General features: G+C 37.6%; 1 protein-coding gene across 1 annotated transcript; it reads right to left on the bottom strand.

Annotated features, from left to right (window-relative positions):
* Nucleotides 1-9,077: 9,077 nt before the first annotated feature.
* LOC308081233 (heart- and neural crest derivatives-expressed protein 1-like) lies at nt 9,078-15,282 on the bottom strand (the record flags this gene model as incomplete). The annotated part of the gene is made up of 3 exons (XM_080457620.1): nt 9,078-9,173; nt 12,392-12,744; nt 15,030-15,282. The coding sequence occupies 3 exons, from the start codon at nt 15,280-15,282 to the stop codon at nt 9,078-9,080; spliced, it is 702 nt and encodes a 233-aa protein (XP_080313746.1).
* Between the last annotated feature and the right edge of the window lie 1,125 nt (nt 15,283-16,407).

Genomic DNA, 16,407 nt, shown 5'->3' with positions numbered 1-16,407 from the left:
ACAACCCAGTCCTCAAGACAGTCCACAACCCAGTCCTAAAGACAGTCCACAACCCAGTCCTAAAGACTGTTCACAACCCAGTCCTAAAGACAGTTCACAACCCAGTCCTCAAGACAGTTCACAACCCAGTCCTCAAGACAGTTCACAACCCAGTCCTAAAGACAGTTCACAACCCAGTCCTAAAGACAGTTCACAACCCAGTCCTCAAGACAGTTCACAACCCAGTCCTCAAGACAGTCCACAACCCAGTCCTCAAGACAGTCCACAACCCAGTCCTCAAGACAGTCCACAACCCAGTCCTCAAGACAGTCCACAACCCAGTCCTAAAGACAGTCCACAACCCAGTCCTCAAGACAGTCCACAACCCACGAGTTGACTCTCACACACTCGGAGTGCACATATGTACAAATATATCAGATGTATGATCTACTGTAAGTAGCTGGTCGAATGCAATGTATGATGATTGCCTTAAGAAAAAGAAAATGTACTTTTCTTTTTCTTTTTTTTCTTCTGTGGATACTTTTAGGTTTACTTTAGTTTCGTATTTTTTTTGGTCTTTGCAGAGTCGTCTGTTCCGTTTGGTTTTGGGGAGGAGAATGCGTGTGCCAAAGCACAGTTTGTGAATGCCAGACGGGGATTGATTGTATTTCTGTTTTACTCGTTGAATGAGCGGCTTGTTGAAAACGGTTTGTGAGCAGAGCCCCTCCCATATCGGCCGTTATTTGACGTTCATTTTTTGACTATCGCTTACCTGCAGTCATGCAGGCGGTTTGTCCCGAGAGACACTTTCAATTATAGTGTCCCTATGGTGGGCAGCTTATAGGCGAACATTTTCAAAAGTTTTTAATGTCTTTTGTAAAACTTTCATGAAAATAACACATCTACACACTTGTAGATCGGCTATTGTTGAAATTGTTGAATAGGACTAACTAAAATAACTTATTTTTTAATGAAATGTCAAAAACAACGGTAATTGATATACAGACTATCCCCAATTGGGCTCTTATTTGGAGAGGTTCTCTAATATCAAACCTGGGGCGTCAGGGTTTAAGACGTACATTTACTTCAGCTTGAAATTTAAATGACAACTCTTGTTAATATTAATATACACAAACGCATACTAAAGCCTTTCATTTTTAAATAACTGGCGAGTATCAGAACCTTGTGGTGAAAGATGACTCATCATAATTCACACATTTTTAAGGCAATTATTCTCAATAATTTATTGTAATGACAGTCGCCTGTTTTCAACTCGAAAAGGCAAACCACTTCCTGATTTGAATTCCTTGTCAGCTTACCTGAAACCCTTGAGAGAGAGACACACACACACACACACACACACACACACACACACACACACACACACACACACACACACACACACACACAAAATATGCAGCTGTAAACTACAGCGTCCAGTCAGGTTCAACTGCAAACACCCACATTTAGTCGTCCATCACTATCGATTTTACAACTGTTGGCTCTCACCGGTCCAATATTCTACCGCTTTTTGTTGGAATTGTCTTTAGTTTGTCCTTTACTGTACAGTAAAAGGAAAGTTGTCTGTAGAATGTTTTTTTGTTTATGATTTTCTTTTCATTGTCTGAAACTGAAATGAAAGTGTATTAGCAGGCTGTAAAAGTGAAAGCACCATTTTAATGATATTATTTAAGATGTCTTTGGTCCTCCATTAAACGGTAGAAGTGCCAGATCTGTGGATTCTTAGACCAGGTCTGCTTTTTAAACATCGTCACTGTCAAGTGGAAACCATGTACGTCCACAAGCATTACTTTTCTTGAAACGGGAAAATATAAGTCACAAGCTCATAATACTTTTAATTGTCTAAAAAAGAAACTCAGACTTAAACAACTTTCAACCTGCTCTCCCTATTCTGGGCATGTCAATACAGGAAGAAATATTCATATTTTTTTGTAGATCTGCTACTTCTGATATTTTTGTGTGATCAAGTAGAGCACTAATTTACGAAAAAACACAAAGTTATAATATGGAGTTAAGCGGTTTCTGCCCGACAGCAATGATATATATATACATGTATGTCTTGTACGTCTATTAGTGCAGGAGAAGCTGTTTTTTTTGCAGTGGGCCCCTCACTGAATGGAGGAATGATGCCACACATTGTGAGCTTGTAGATTCCGTTTTTTTCCACTTCTTTTGCTCAAAATACATGCAAACATTTTAGCTTTCCTGACCCGACAGTGACGTTGTGTTGTCTACAGGAGTCGTGTTTCAACAAGCGGGACACAACCAATTAATAAAAGGTTCAAATCATCTCCATATTCAGAGGATTAATTGACAACCTCTTGTTATGAACAAGAAACGTTTTCTTCAGGTTATAAACTTGGATTATAACTTCAATATTCCATATTTTCATCATATTATAAACTTGGATTATAACTTCAATATTACATATTTTTATATTATAAACTTTGGATCATAAATTCAATATTCCTGCTTTTTCAAACACCCCTCCTGTGCAATAGTGTGTTTAACTAAAGGAGAATCTTCTAAAATATTGTAATGATCTGCAGTGTCTTGCTCAGGGGCACTACTATGTGAGGAGGAGCTGGAAGTCGAACCGTAGACCTTCCGCTGTCCCTCCTGACTTCAGCTCCACATGTCACAATGTGACTTAGAACCCAACGCGACTGAATTGGTATCAATAGGATTCAGGAATTAATTTAACATGTCAAACCACCACTCTAAGCCTCCGTCCCATTCTGGTGTGAACATCTGACAAAAAAAAACAGATCTACAAGCTCACAATATATCGCAAAATGTGACACGTGAGCTTGTAGATGTGCTATTTTCGTCTTGATGTTGGCCCTAAAATAGGGCCGCTAATTCATGTGGTTCATGTCACTGAGCTCTTGAGAACGTTCAGAGTGTAAGTGCATTTTAAAGGTGTTTGGTTCTAGTTGTAAACATGTTGAACCACACTGACCTGGGTGTGTGTGTTTTCTGCTACAGTACAGCAGACGGTGTGACCTCAAACCCTGCCTTTCAGAAGCCCTGTATGTGAATACATTTAAAAAAAGACAAATCTGAATCTTTTTGGTAATCATGTCTCACCGGTCGAGTCATAATTTAATGTACTTTGTTTCATCCACCAGAGAGTCCTAATTTAACGCCCTCCGACCGCTGGGGACGTGTTTGTTTGTTTGTGGACGATACAGTTTTATTTCCACACCCGTTTTGGACAGAGTTGTTTATCTTTAGGTCTGCTATTCTTAAAACAAACAAAACGAAACGAAAGAACACTTGGTATTTTTAAAATACTAAAAGTGGCAAAGAGAGGAAGTCATGGATTTATTCACCCCTGTGACCTGTAGACAACCATACAAAGGCGTTAATGTGGATCAATGCACCGTCAACTATTTAAACCGTTTTATTCTTCTGCTTGAGAATTTGGAAACTTTTTGCCCCCCCCCCCCCCCCCTATAAATGACGCCAGGGTAGAAGTGGTCAACACCTGTAGGTGACGATGGGAGGAGACCTCTGGCTCTGTCAACCAATCACAAAGTGGTATTTGTTGGGTCTTTACGCCGACGACTGTGTTTTCTAGCGGCGGCGACATGAATTTGTCCACCGAGGTTGTTTTTATTCCGTTTTCTCGTCGATTGGTTTTTGTTTGTATGAGTTGTTTTAATGTAACTTCTGTCTGTCAGACCTTTATTGATGCGCCATCATCAGTGCAGTCTGTTCACTTTGTTTTTGCTTGTAGATTATTTTTTTTTAGTGCCATGTAGACACCCCGCCTCTGTTACCATATTAGGCCATGCTGCATTAACCTTATTGATGTACTAGAATATACATATTTAAATATGGCTGCTTATTAATAAACGTACAAGTACAAGGAGCGACGTGTTTGAGATGTGCTTCATTTTACCCATACATTTCACACAAACACTGATGTTGGCCTACAAAGCAACCAAAGGCATTGCACCCCCATATCCAGTGGTGAAAGAAGTAACTAAGTACATTTTACTCCACTACAATTATTTGAAAACTTCAGTTACTTTGTAGATTTAGATTATTATTACAAAACGCACCCTAACCACTTCAGCCCTATATATATATATATATATATATATATATATACACATTCTTCGGCTATTTGAACCGATCTACAAGCTCACAATGCTGCAAGATCTCATTGAGATCTTGTAGAGAACCTTCCCCTAAAACATATGGGACAACGCTCCACACGTCCCAGACTCTTCTCCCTCCTCCTGGCTCCCAAACAGTGGAACAAAACTCCCCATAGACCATATTCACACGGCGGCCATATTGGAATTTAACATTGAAAGTGCCGCCACCCGGGGTGGCTACTTTCATTGACTTCATAGAAACATGGCCGCCGTGTGAATATGGTCTATTGCAGTTAGAACTGCAGACTCACTCCCAACTTTCCGCCGTTATCAAAAGACCTAACTCTTGACTCTAGAGACTCCACCTTGACCTTAGCCCATAGAATTTGACATACTCTTGACGACCTTGCAGTCCTCATACAAATGTAATTCACATAGCATGTTATTTAGACAGATTCCAGGTTCATTTGATTAGCTTGTCATCCGATAGTTTCAATGTGCAGATTATTATTTCTTGATGTTTTGTTTAGACAGATGCTAGGTTCTTGGTTCGCCTGTGATCCTATAGTTTACTGCATTTGTATGTGATTCCATTTGTACACCCTTTGAGTTAAATGAACACTGAGGATTTTACTGTACGTATATTTTAGGGACTTTGGTGAGACTGGTATAGGTATAGTAATCTCCAGAGTATAGTGGTGGGAGCCAATCAAAAGCCGGTATAGTGTGGCGCTCAACACTGTCTTAGATGGGAATCATACCAGTGGTGCAGGTAAGGGTTACTGTGTCATACGCAGTCATAGAACATTTGCATCAAACTGTGACTTTCCTATAGTGCCCAGTTATCATCTACTGTCACCTGTATAGCCTAACATCTGAAGCCCTGTTTTATTTGATATATTTCAGAAATACTTGTAGATCTGCTACTTGAATTTCCTGTATAGCCTATATTTGCTATTTTTTTTAATGTATAATTGACCAAAATACGGATGGTATAAATGTCCAGGTTGAAAGTAGTTAAAGGTAGTGTAAGTGATATTTTATTTGGTTAAAACCAGTGGTGTAAAGTAACTAAGTACATTTACTCAAGTACTGTACTTAAGTAAATTTTTGATTTAGCCTACTTTTACTTTACTGGAGTATTTCCAATTTGCTGTACTTTTACTTCTACTCCACTACATCTCAGAGGCAAATATTGTACTTTTACTCCACTACAATTATTTGAAAACTTTAGTTACTTTGCAGATATACATTATTGCATTATAAAACATACATTAACCACTTTAGCCCTATTTTATATTATTTATACCTAGGCTGTTTGAAAATAGCCGATCTTGTGAGCTTGTAGATCTGCTATTTTCAAACATTTTAGTACTTTCACTTTTGGTACTTTAAGTATTTTTTGATGCCAATACTTTTGTACTTTTACTCAAGTACATTTTGAATTCTGGACTTTTACTTGTAACAGGAGTATTTCTATATTGCAGTATTGATACTTTTACTTAAGTAAAGAATTTGAGTACTTTTTCCACCACTGCTCTTTAATGAACAGAAAATGTTGGGTTGAAATGTTGTATCCAGCCAATCAGGAAGGAGACCCATTTATCAGCTTCAATTGTATAGTGTTCCATTTCCAATGGTGTCATTACTTACAATTCCACTTGTTTATGTATTCATGTAGGAGAGTTCTCTCTCCTGATTGGATCAAATGGGTATCCCGACCTGTAGATGCATTTTCTGTTTACTAAAGAGCAGGAGAGACATGGAGACTTCTGTTACTGAACACACACTCTAGTCTATAGCAATGATTATGCTCAGAATATAGAGCTATTTAACACGTATTTAACACTTATTTTAACAACATAAATCACTTACCCTACCTTTTAAATACAAGACAAACCATAATGCTAAGACATATTTCTCAACAAATGGATTTTGCTGCTGTGTGTAGCCTACAGTATATTTAAAAGTCCCTTTGGGGTCCATAATAACCCTTTGGGGTCCATAATAATAAATAAAGCACAACATGAAATCCTCCCACTAAATAGGTTGTAGTGTCATCTATCTACCACTTGATGGCGCAGTTGGACCATTTCTACACCAAGGGAAGATGTTTCATTTGTTTTGGGGTGAAAAATGAAAGCCCACAATTTACATTTTAGCAGTGGTGGAAAGTAACCAAGTACATGTACTCAAGTACTGCAGGGTGCTTTGGCTTGAAGATGATCATCATGATGATGATGAGGATAATAATAATAATAATAATGATGATAATAATAATAATGATACTAATATTAATAATAATGATAATACTGATTATAAATAATAATACTGATTATGATAATAATAATAATAATAATAATAATCATGATACTAATATATGTAATAATGATAATAATACTGATTATAAATAATAATAATGATTATGATGATAATAATAATGATGATAATAATAATAATCATGATACTAATATTAATAATAATAATAATAATACTGATTATAAATAATTTTATTAATAATAATAATAATATTAAGGATAAATAATAATGATAATAATAATAATAATGATAATAATAATAATCTTATTCTTTACACGGGGTTAAAGTTTCATTTTATTTCTCATCTCAAACAGAACAGTGACCAAACACTTGAGGTAGATTCAGCGTCAAAACCCGACGAATGCTTTGCCGTAGGACGGTGTCGCGCGGCCAGGACACCGGCGTGCGGCGAAGTATACATCTGGATTTGTAATATAATTTCCCTACATTATATAATAATTATTCTAATAAGCGGAGAGGGGAACATGTATAGTGCCGAACTGACATGACAATGTGAAGAAAAACACAAACAACAAACAAATATACAACCAAAACACCACTACACTGTGTGTGTGTGTGTGTGTGTGTGTGTGTGTGTGTGTGTGTGTGTGTGTGTGCGCGCGTATGCGTGTGTGTTACCAGCGGTGTAAAGTACATTTGCTCAAGTATGCACTAAAGTACTTTTACTTTACCTGGAGTAATTCCAATTATCAGTACTTTTACTTCTACTCCACTACATCTCAGAGGCAAATATTGTACTTTTACTCCACTACAATTATTTGAAAACTTTAGTTACAAGTTTTCTTTGCTGATATAAATGTTTATATTATGAAACACACATTAACCATTTAGCCCTATTTTATACCAAGGAAATTTGAAAATAGCAGATCTACAAGCTCACAATGTGTTGCGACTCCTTGTGAGCTTGTAGATCTGCTATTCTCAAGCATCTCAGTACTTTCTACTTTTGGTACTTTAATCACATTTTGATACCAATACTTTTGTACTTTTACTCAAGTAAATTTAGAATTCCGGACTTTTACTTGTTCTACATTGCAGTATTGATACTTTTACTTAAGCAAAACATTTGAGTACTTTTTTCCGCCACTGTGAGTTACTGTACTTGTGAGGAACACAAGAGAAATGGTGTCATGGTTAAAACAGATTTTTAGAGATACGTTTACAATTAGAAATAAACTATTCAGGTTATAGGATTAAGATTATGAGTTCAGGTTGTATAGGTTTAGGGGTTTGGAATTACAGTTAAACATGATTTATGCTTATAGCTTCGTGCCAGTGCATGTCTATGCACCGAGAAATAGCAGATCTACAAGCTATAGATCTGCTATAAAAAATGGCAGATAGAAATGGTAAAGTGTATTAAAAATGCCATTCATAAAATCGCTGTCCTCGAATGTTGAAGTCCTCACAAGTATAGCAACACAAACACACACACATTCATTTGGATTACTTCACCTTGCATCTGTGTGAGTGACATGTGTGCTGTGTGGGTGCGTGTGTGTGTGTGTGTGTGTGTGTGTGTGTGTGTGTGTGTGTGTGTGTGTGTGTGTGTGTGTGTGTGTGTGTGTGTGTGTGTGTGTGTGTGTGTGTGTGTGTGTGTGTGTGTGTGTGTGTGTGTGTGTGTGTGTGTGTGTGTGTGTGTGTGTGTGTGTGTGTGTGTGTGCGCTTGCGTGTGTGTGCCATCCAGAACCATATTAAGTATACTTGGTCTCAGGGTTCCGTTGTAACTTTGTTCAGATAACGGTCCATATAACCGTTCCAAAAGTTCCCGAGGACGGCGGACCCCCTCCCCCCCACCACGCCGTTCCCACGGGTCCACGGGGGTCCTGCATGGGTCCATTGCTCCATAAATGGTTCCCATCTGGTCGGATATACAGGATATAGGTGGGCACTGATAGGGACATCTGGGCATCTCCATGTAACATTGGCTATTTTTGTCCAAAATGTTACAAAATAGAATATTTAAAAAAATGGTCTTAAGCAATGTAAAAAGAAAAAAAAAGTACTTATTTTCTAAAAAAAAATGTGAATGAAAAGTACTATTTTCTTTTCTATCAATTACACAACCCATGAAGACTTGAATTCATGGAGATTTCAAATGTATCAAATTATTTTCTCAGGAATGCGACAAAAACTAAAAATCTCCATGAAATCAAGGCTTCATTGGGTGTGAATTTGATAGAAAACAAGTCATTTTTTGGGTGAACTACTCCTTTAATTGTCGAATGTTTAAGCATGCTCTAATCATGTATACTTTACTTTATACATTTTCCAAATATTTTATCTTTTAACATTTCGGACAAAATAGCCAGTTTGACATGAAGGTGCCCAGATGTCCCTCATAGTGCTCACCTACCTCTGGTACCATCTGCTCCTAGGATCTCCTGTCTGTCCTGGCGCTGACCAGCGCTTTCTTCTATAACGGCTCCGATGTGGGGAAATGCGCTCTGCGCGGAATTGCACGTTTTTCGTATATAGAATGTTTTTTTCAAAAAGAAAGATCTTTATATTCCTCCTCAGGCAGCAGCAACAACAACAGATTCTCTGAATGTTTGTTGCTTGGTTTTATTATTATTATTATTATTATCATACATATTTATATAATATATACATCTATTTCCTCTTCATTCATTGGTTGAGCTCCAGAGCCCAGACCTGCTGAGGCCAGCCTGTCCGTCCTTTAAACTTCTTCTCGTTCCCCAGAGACTCCTGTAGGCCTTCATTCTGTGGATGGAACAATATTATTAATATTATGGATGTAGTGTAAACCATTGGTTCTCAAAGTGGGGTCCGGGGACCCCCAGGGGTACTTGAGGGGGTTCCAGGGGATCCCCAGCTAAATGATGGATAGGAACCAAATGGACCCTTATGGGTCTGTAACTCTGAGGAACCAAATGGACCCTAACGGGTCCATTTGGTTCCATTTGTACACTCTCAGAGTTAAATTAACATTGATTTTACTATACAAATTGGGGTCCCAGGGATAGAAATTCCATTAAATGGGGGTCCGTAGCCTAATGCATGTCAAACTGGGGGTCCTTGATACAATTGATTTTTACGGCTATGAGCCGTCAAAATCTTCTCTTATGGGGGTCCCTGGCATATCTTTCAAATGGGGGTCCGCGGGCTAATAAGTGTCAATTTGGGGGTCCTTGACATGAAAAAGTTTGAGAACCACTGGTGTGAACCCTTACACATTATATATTATTACTATTATTAATATTACACATAAACCTTCACTCTCATGGACGGAAAAACATCACATATAACAATAACAATAATAAGTATAAAAATACAAATAAAAATAACAATAATGATAATTGTTAATATTAATATTTTAAATATTAATATTAATATCATTGTTACACATACGAGCCATTGGTTCACAAACGTTTTCAGCTCGAGACCCATTATTAAAATAATCACTTATAATCATTTTTTTTTTAAATTTATTCATTCATTCATTTGACTACAGTCAGCTATGTTCACCACATTAATAATAGTGATATTACCTGATGGGTCATTCTACACGGGAAGTACGATATAACATATATTATTATAGACCTAATTGTAAATATGTAGGACCAACGCTTGTGTCATTTTGCACGTTCTTTTAAATGATACAGTTTGTCAACATCATGCAGAATTAGAGTGAAAATTAAAAACATATACCCAAATAAATATCAATGTAAACATCAATGAGTCTATATACTAAACAAAAGTGTCCTATTTATATTATTATTGTCAAATACAAATAGAATAATATGCCATGTGTCATATTTTTTCTTAGGTATCTGAAGTTTAAGGATATGCTATAATTACTACTTTTAAACGATTTAACTATAGCCGATTACAGTTGTTTTTAGACCAACATTGACATGTTTTCATCCAAACATTGCTAATGCGGTCATTTACTGTTTATAACCATATTATCCTAAAGCCATATCGCTAATCAAATGATCTAATCAGCCTAAAATGATAGATTCTTGCAGTGTGTCAGATTAAAATGCTTCTCTTATGAAGGTAATGAGCTCCCAAATGACTGATCCACTGCTCTGAATATAAAAACCTCCAGTAACATTTATTTACCTAGAATATTTCATCTCATTTTACTTTTATTGTTACTCGTTTTATATATAATATTTATTTTAAACTTTTCAAAGACTGCATCACGGTTATCTTAATAATGACTAAGATTAGGCCTACCGGTATTTGAATACACAGTTTTCTCATGAAGCTACACAGTGAAATAAATCATATAAATAAAGGAATACACGAATGAATGTTTAAACAAAAGACCGTTTTCATATCTCTGTTATTGTATTGAGTTTGTAGACTGGCTATTTTGAACGGCCAGTCTTAAGTGGTAAGTGGCTACATGTTATAATAATAATAATAATAATCTAAATCCGCCAAAGTAACGAGTAATTAAAGTGTTCAAATAATGACAGCATGTGGGAGTAAAAAGCAGCATTTCACTCTGAGATGTAGTGGAGTAGAAGTACTCAAATGAAGTAAAAGTATACACCCTATACACCTCAAAATCGTCCAGTAACCTACTTGAGTAAATTGACTAACAGTTTCTTTCCCACGACTGTAAACAAATAGCCTTGGATCAAGACTATCATAAATGTTGTATCGAGTCAATCTATGGCAAATACATCGGAAACGGGACATCTGGGCACCTCGGTGTAAAATGGGCTATTATATTAATGTTTTTTTTTAGTAAACCTAAGTACAGTAAAAAAGGCCTGCAGTAAACATGATTAGAACATGCTTAAACATTAGACAATTAACGTCTAATATTTCTACAATTTGCTACAAAATGTATCCAGTCATGTTGGGGGCATTAACACGAAGTTGAAGGATAAAATGAAGTGTGATAATGATGTACAGTGCATGTTCACATCACATCATATACATTACATTACTTAACACCATTTTTCAAATATTCTTTTTTTTTTACATCTATAGTAAAATCCTCAGTGTTAATCTATCCATTTATAGCTCAGAGAGAGTACACATGGAACCAAATGGACCGTAGTGTGAGTGTGACCTGCAGAACATTTGCATATAAGCGTATAGCCCCGTATAGACCGTTATCATCGTACCTCCGGAAAAAAAACTAGAACACACCACTGCCTGGGGGGGGGGGGGGGGGTCGCCGGAGTCTTTGAGAACCAGTGGTGGAAAGTAACTAAGTACATTTAATTAAGTACTGAACTTAAGTACCATTTTGAGGTATTTATATTTTACTTGAGTATTTCCAATTTCCATTTTTCTCCCCAAATATTTGAGTACTTTTACTTTTGGTATACGTACACGTTGATACCAATCCTTTTGTACTTTTACTCAAGTAAACTTTGAATTACGGACTTTTTTTTTACTTGTAACAGAGACAGAGTACTTTAACATCGCAGTATTGATACTTTTACTTAAGTAAAACATTTGAGTACTTTTTTTCCACCACTGCTCAAGGATTCCCTGAGAACCAATGTAGTAAACCATTGGTTCTCAGAGTGGGGTCCAGGCGGGACCCCCAGGGGTTCTTGAGGGGGTTCCAGGGGGTCCCCAGCAAAATGTGTGATTATAGCATCACAATAATTTTAACCTTTTATACTTTGGCTATTCAAAAATAGCAGATATACAAGCTCATTGCGCGGTCCCGCGCTATGAGCTTGTAGATCTGCTATTTTTGAAAAATCTTGAAGATTTGTACAAATCTTTGAATACATTTATTTTAAAGCGAACATTTTAACACAAATCTTTTGCTTCTGGGAGTCCCTAGCACAACATATTTTCAGATGGGGGTCCGCGGCCAAATATATATCAATTTGGGGGTCCCTGGCATGAAAAAGTGTCCTTTTACCATCAACAAAATCATTAGAATTTTTTTTTTTTTTAAAGAAAGAACAAAAAAGTCTAGTAAACTCCCCTCTTACCATCTCCCTTTTCCTCTTCATGTCCCGGTTGTCGTACTTCTTGATCTCGGCCTTGAAGCCCTCGGTGGACAGACCCCCGTCCCCCGTGCTGTCCTTGGCCAGCACCTCCATCAGGTAGGAGATGTAGGAGGTGGCCAGGCGGAGGGTCTTGATCTTGGACAGCTTGGTGTCCGCGGGCACGTTGGGGATGCACTCCCTCAGCTCGCTGAACGCCGTGTTGATGCTCTCGGTGCGCTTGCGCTCCTTCTTCGGCCCGCCGGACGCCGAGCGACGCTTGTTGTTGTTGTTGTTGCTGTTGTTGTTGCCGTGGTTACCGCCGTGCATCATCCGCGAGGACAGCCCGTCGTCCATGCCTGGATGTGATTATGGGATGGATGAGGATGGACACACATGTGTTATTTATTATATTAGGCAGTGGTGGAAAACCTATTCATTTTTTACTTAAGTGAAAGTATCATAATACTGCGATGTGGAAGTATACTCTGTTTCAATAAAAGTCCCTCTTCAACTTTGTATTTATTTATTTTTGGAAATTATGTTTTCATTTTATTTCATGATGAAATACTTTTGAATAATGAAGGAAATGTTTTTAATTGATAAAAATTTGTCATTTGTTTTGGTTTAAACTTTTTATTTATTTATATAATATATTTTCTTATTTAAATGTAGGAAACGTGGGGGAAAAAAGGTCCTATTTACTCACGAGCCTTACCATTTGGAAACAGTGGCTATACCCAAGTGAGAAAATTCTAAATATTCAAAGGTACAAATTGCTACGTGCATTTTTCTTTTAGTGTTGATGCAGTGCTTTATTGAAATTTAGATTGAAAACAGCAGTTGTTCCACCGCCGTGCTGCTGCATCCATCTGAACATTTAGCAGACTCTCCCATTCGGACCTGAGGCCGATTCTACACATAAGTTGCTATATCAGTGCTGCTGCTCAAACGTTTTTATGTCAAGAACCCCTAACAATATGTATTTGGCCGTGGACCCCGATCACTCATTATTTTGTTCCAGAAGCAAAGATTTAAAAATGTTCGCATTAAAATAATAATTGCAAAGATATGCACAAAAAATAGCAGATCTACAAGCTAGAGCTTGTATATCTGCTATTTTTGAATAGCCACATGTAAAATAATGCTTTTTTAGCTCAAATCTAAAATGACACATGCTTTCCCGTCGTCCAAGCCTATATTAGGCTATATGGTGGATGGACATTGGACACAAGTATTATAATAAATATGTGTACTTAAGACAAGTAGCCTACAGTATTTGAGTAAGTGTACTTAGTTACTTTCCACTGGTAATCATAAACTGACTGACATTCTAATAGGCGGATGATCGACGCCTGTGAGCTTGTCGATCTACTATTTTTTTCACTATACTTCTTAAAAAGTGTATTTATTTATTTATGTTTGTGTTATTTTTGTTGTTGTGAAATTCTCTTGAAAAAATGTTTGACATTTCTTTGTATTTTATGAATTTCTTTTTCTTTGAGGAAATATTTTTAAATAATAAAACACATAATTGTACAGTGACCAATTACTTGTGACCCATACATGGGTCCGTGACCCACACATGGGTCCCGACCCACTCTTTGGGAAACAGTGTTATAGGCTAAGAAAATGCTATTTATTCAAAGGTACACATTACTAAGTGCATTTCATTTACTAGTGAGGCATTGCTGTATTGAGATTTAGAACACCGCCCCGTTTAAAAAAAGCCCCAAATCATGATTTGCATTTGCATCATCCGTGTCCAAGCCTATGTATAGTTTAGTTTAATTTAGTTAATTTCAGTCAATTTTGTGGTAACATAGTTACAATTTCATATAATATACAAAAATAAAATAAAAACAAGTGTACAAAAAAATAACCACATTTCTGACCAAAAAGGTTCGCCTACCCTTTAACAAAACAAAGAAAAGCTGAAAAACTGTCAAAATGGAGAGAAAAAAACGAACAAGAAAATTAAAAAAGAAAAAATATATGGTGGCTGGACAAAAGTAATATAATACCCATAAGTAAACACTATAGATTATATTCAAAGGTACAAATTGCCAAGAGCATTTACTTTTTAATAGCCATGCATCGCTGTATTGAAATTTAAAAAAGAATAGTGAAAACAGCAGATCTAAAAAGCTCAGGCGTCGTGAGCTTTTATATCTATAGTATCTATTTTCACTATTTAAATATATGGCTTAAAGAGCTTAATTTATATGGTTATGTTTTTGTAAGTTTACGACGCAATACTAATTACGGTATACCCTCTGAAAAAAACCTAGACTAGACTGGTTTGAGTCCAAAGAGTCCCTTCCTATAGAAATGTATTGGAGTTTAATCATGAGCTCATGAGCTTGTACATCTGCTATTTTTGAAAAAATCTTGAAACTTTGTGCAAATCTTTGAATATATATATGTTTAAAGCGAACATTTGTAACTCAAACCTCTTGCTCCTGGAACAAAATATTTTGAGATGGGGGTCCGCGGCCCAAATACATACATTTTTTGGGGGTCCTTGACATGAAAAGGTTTTTCGAACCACACACACACACACACACACACACACACACACACACACACACACACACACACACACACACACACACACACACACACACACACACACAGCCTTTACCGTGCTGCGCGCCCACTCCCGGGGCTCCGCCGACCCCTCCTCCGAACTCGGCCGGGTAGGAGGCTCCTCCGGCCGGCCCCTGGAGGTGGTGGAAGTCGGCCTGTGTCTGGTTGGACACCGCCACCCAGCTCTGGAAGTAGGAGGCCGGGCTGTGGTCCTGATGGCCGGCGGCCCCCGGGTGGCAGCGGGCCTGCACGAACGGGAAGGTGTCGTGCATGAGGTGGTGGTGCTGGTAGCTCCCGATCAGGTTCATGGTTTTTGGCTTCGATTCGATTATTATTTCGATTTGATTCGATTATTATTAGTATTGGTGATCGATGATTAAGTTCCAATCCCGGCCGAGTCTGCTGCCTTTATAATATGTTTGGCTTTGATTTGATCGATTATTTATTGGCAATCGATGCTGTTAAAGTTCCAATCCAAGCCGGTCCTCCTCCCCTGCGTTAGAAGAACTTCTCCATGCCTGAAGAGACGGGATGGATCGGGCTTCTCTCTCTCTCTCTCTCTCTCTCTCTCTCTCTCTCTCACTGCTTGGCTTTGATTTGATCGATTAATTATTGGCGATCGATGCTTTTTTTTTTTTAGTTCCAATACCAGCCGGTCCTGTCTTTATAATACGTTTTGGCTTCGATTTGATTGATTATTTATGGCGATCGATGCTGTTAATGTTCCAATCCAAGCCGGTCCTCCTCTGCCTTGTATTTAGGAAGTTCTCCCGCAAGCCCGAAGAGATGGGAATTCTCTCTCTCTCTCTCTCTCTCTCTCAGCCCCAGAAAAACTGCTCGGCTTTGACTTGATTGATTATTGGTGATCGATGCTTTTTAAGTGGTGATCCGATCGATGCTTTTTTTTTCTTTTTTTAAGTTCCAATCCCGGCCGGTCCTGCTTTATAAGAAGTTCTCAAAGAAGCCTGAATAGAGGAGGATAGGATGGATCTGCTTCTCTCTCTCTGTCTCTCCGCCCCAGAAACGAACTGATCCTGCAGAGAATCATCCGCCACTCGCGTTTTTCTTTTTTCTTTATCAGTCATCCGATAATGTAAATATTATATTATACAGCATGTATAATTATGCATCGATTAAATCCCCCGATGAGGACAATGCACTTAAAACTACAAAAAGTATTGGCATCAAAATATACTTAAAGCACCAAAAGTAAAAGTACTCATTATGCAATAATAATAATATGTCCCATTTCACAAGGTATCATATATGTATTCAAATGTATTCAGATTGAAATAGCAGATCTACACATGGGTCACGTTTTCTGCAAAGTCGGCATTCTGGTGGCAACTCCAAGAAGAAGAAATAAAAAAGGTAATATAACTCCAGTCCGGATCTGAACGATCTGTAAGTCCTCTGGTTTGGTTCTATAGGTC

This window comes from Gymnoscopelus braueri (assembly GCF_963280865.1).
Source record: "Gymnoscopelus braueri genome assembly, contig: SCAFFOLD_82, whole genome shotgun sequence".
NCBI classification, from domain to species: Eukaryota; Metazoa; Chordata; class Actinopteri; order Myctophiformes; family Myctophidae; genus Gymnoscopelus; species Gymnoscopelus braueri.
Note: the sequence above shows the minus strand (reverse complement) of the source record. Positions and strands in the feature narration are given on the sequence as shown.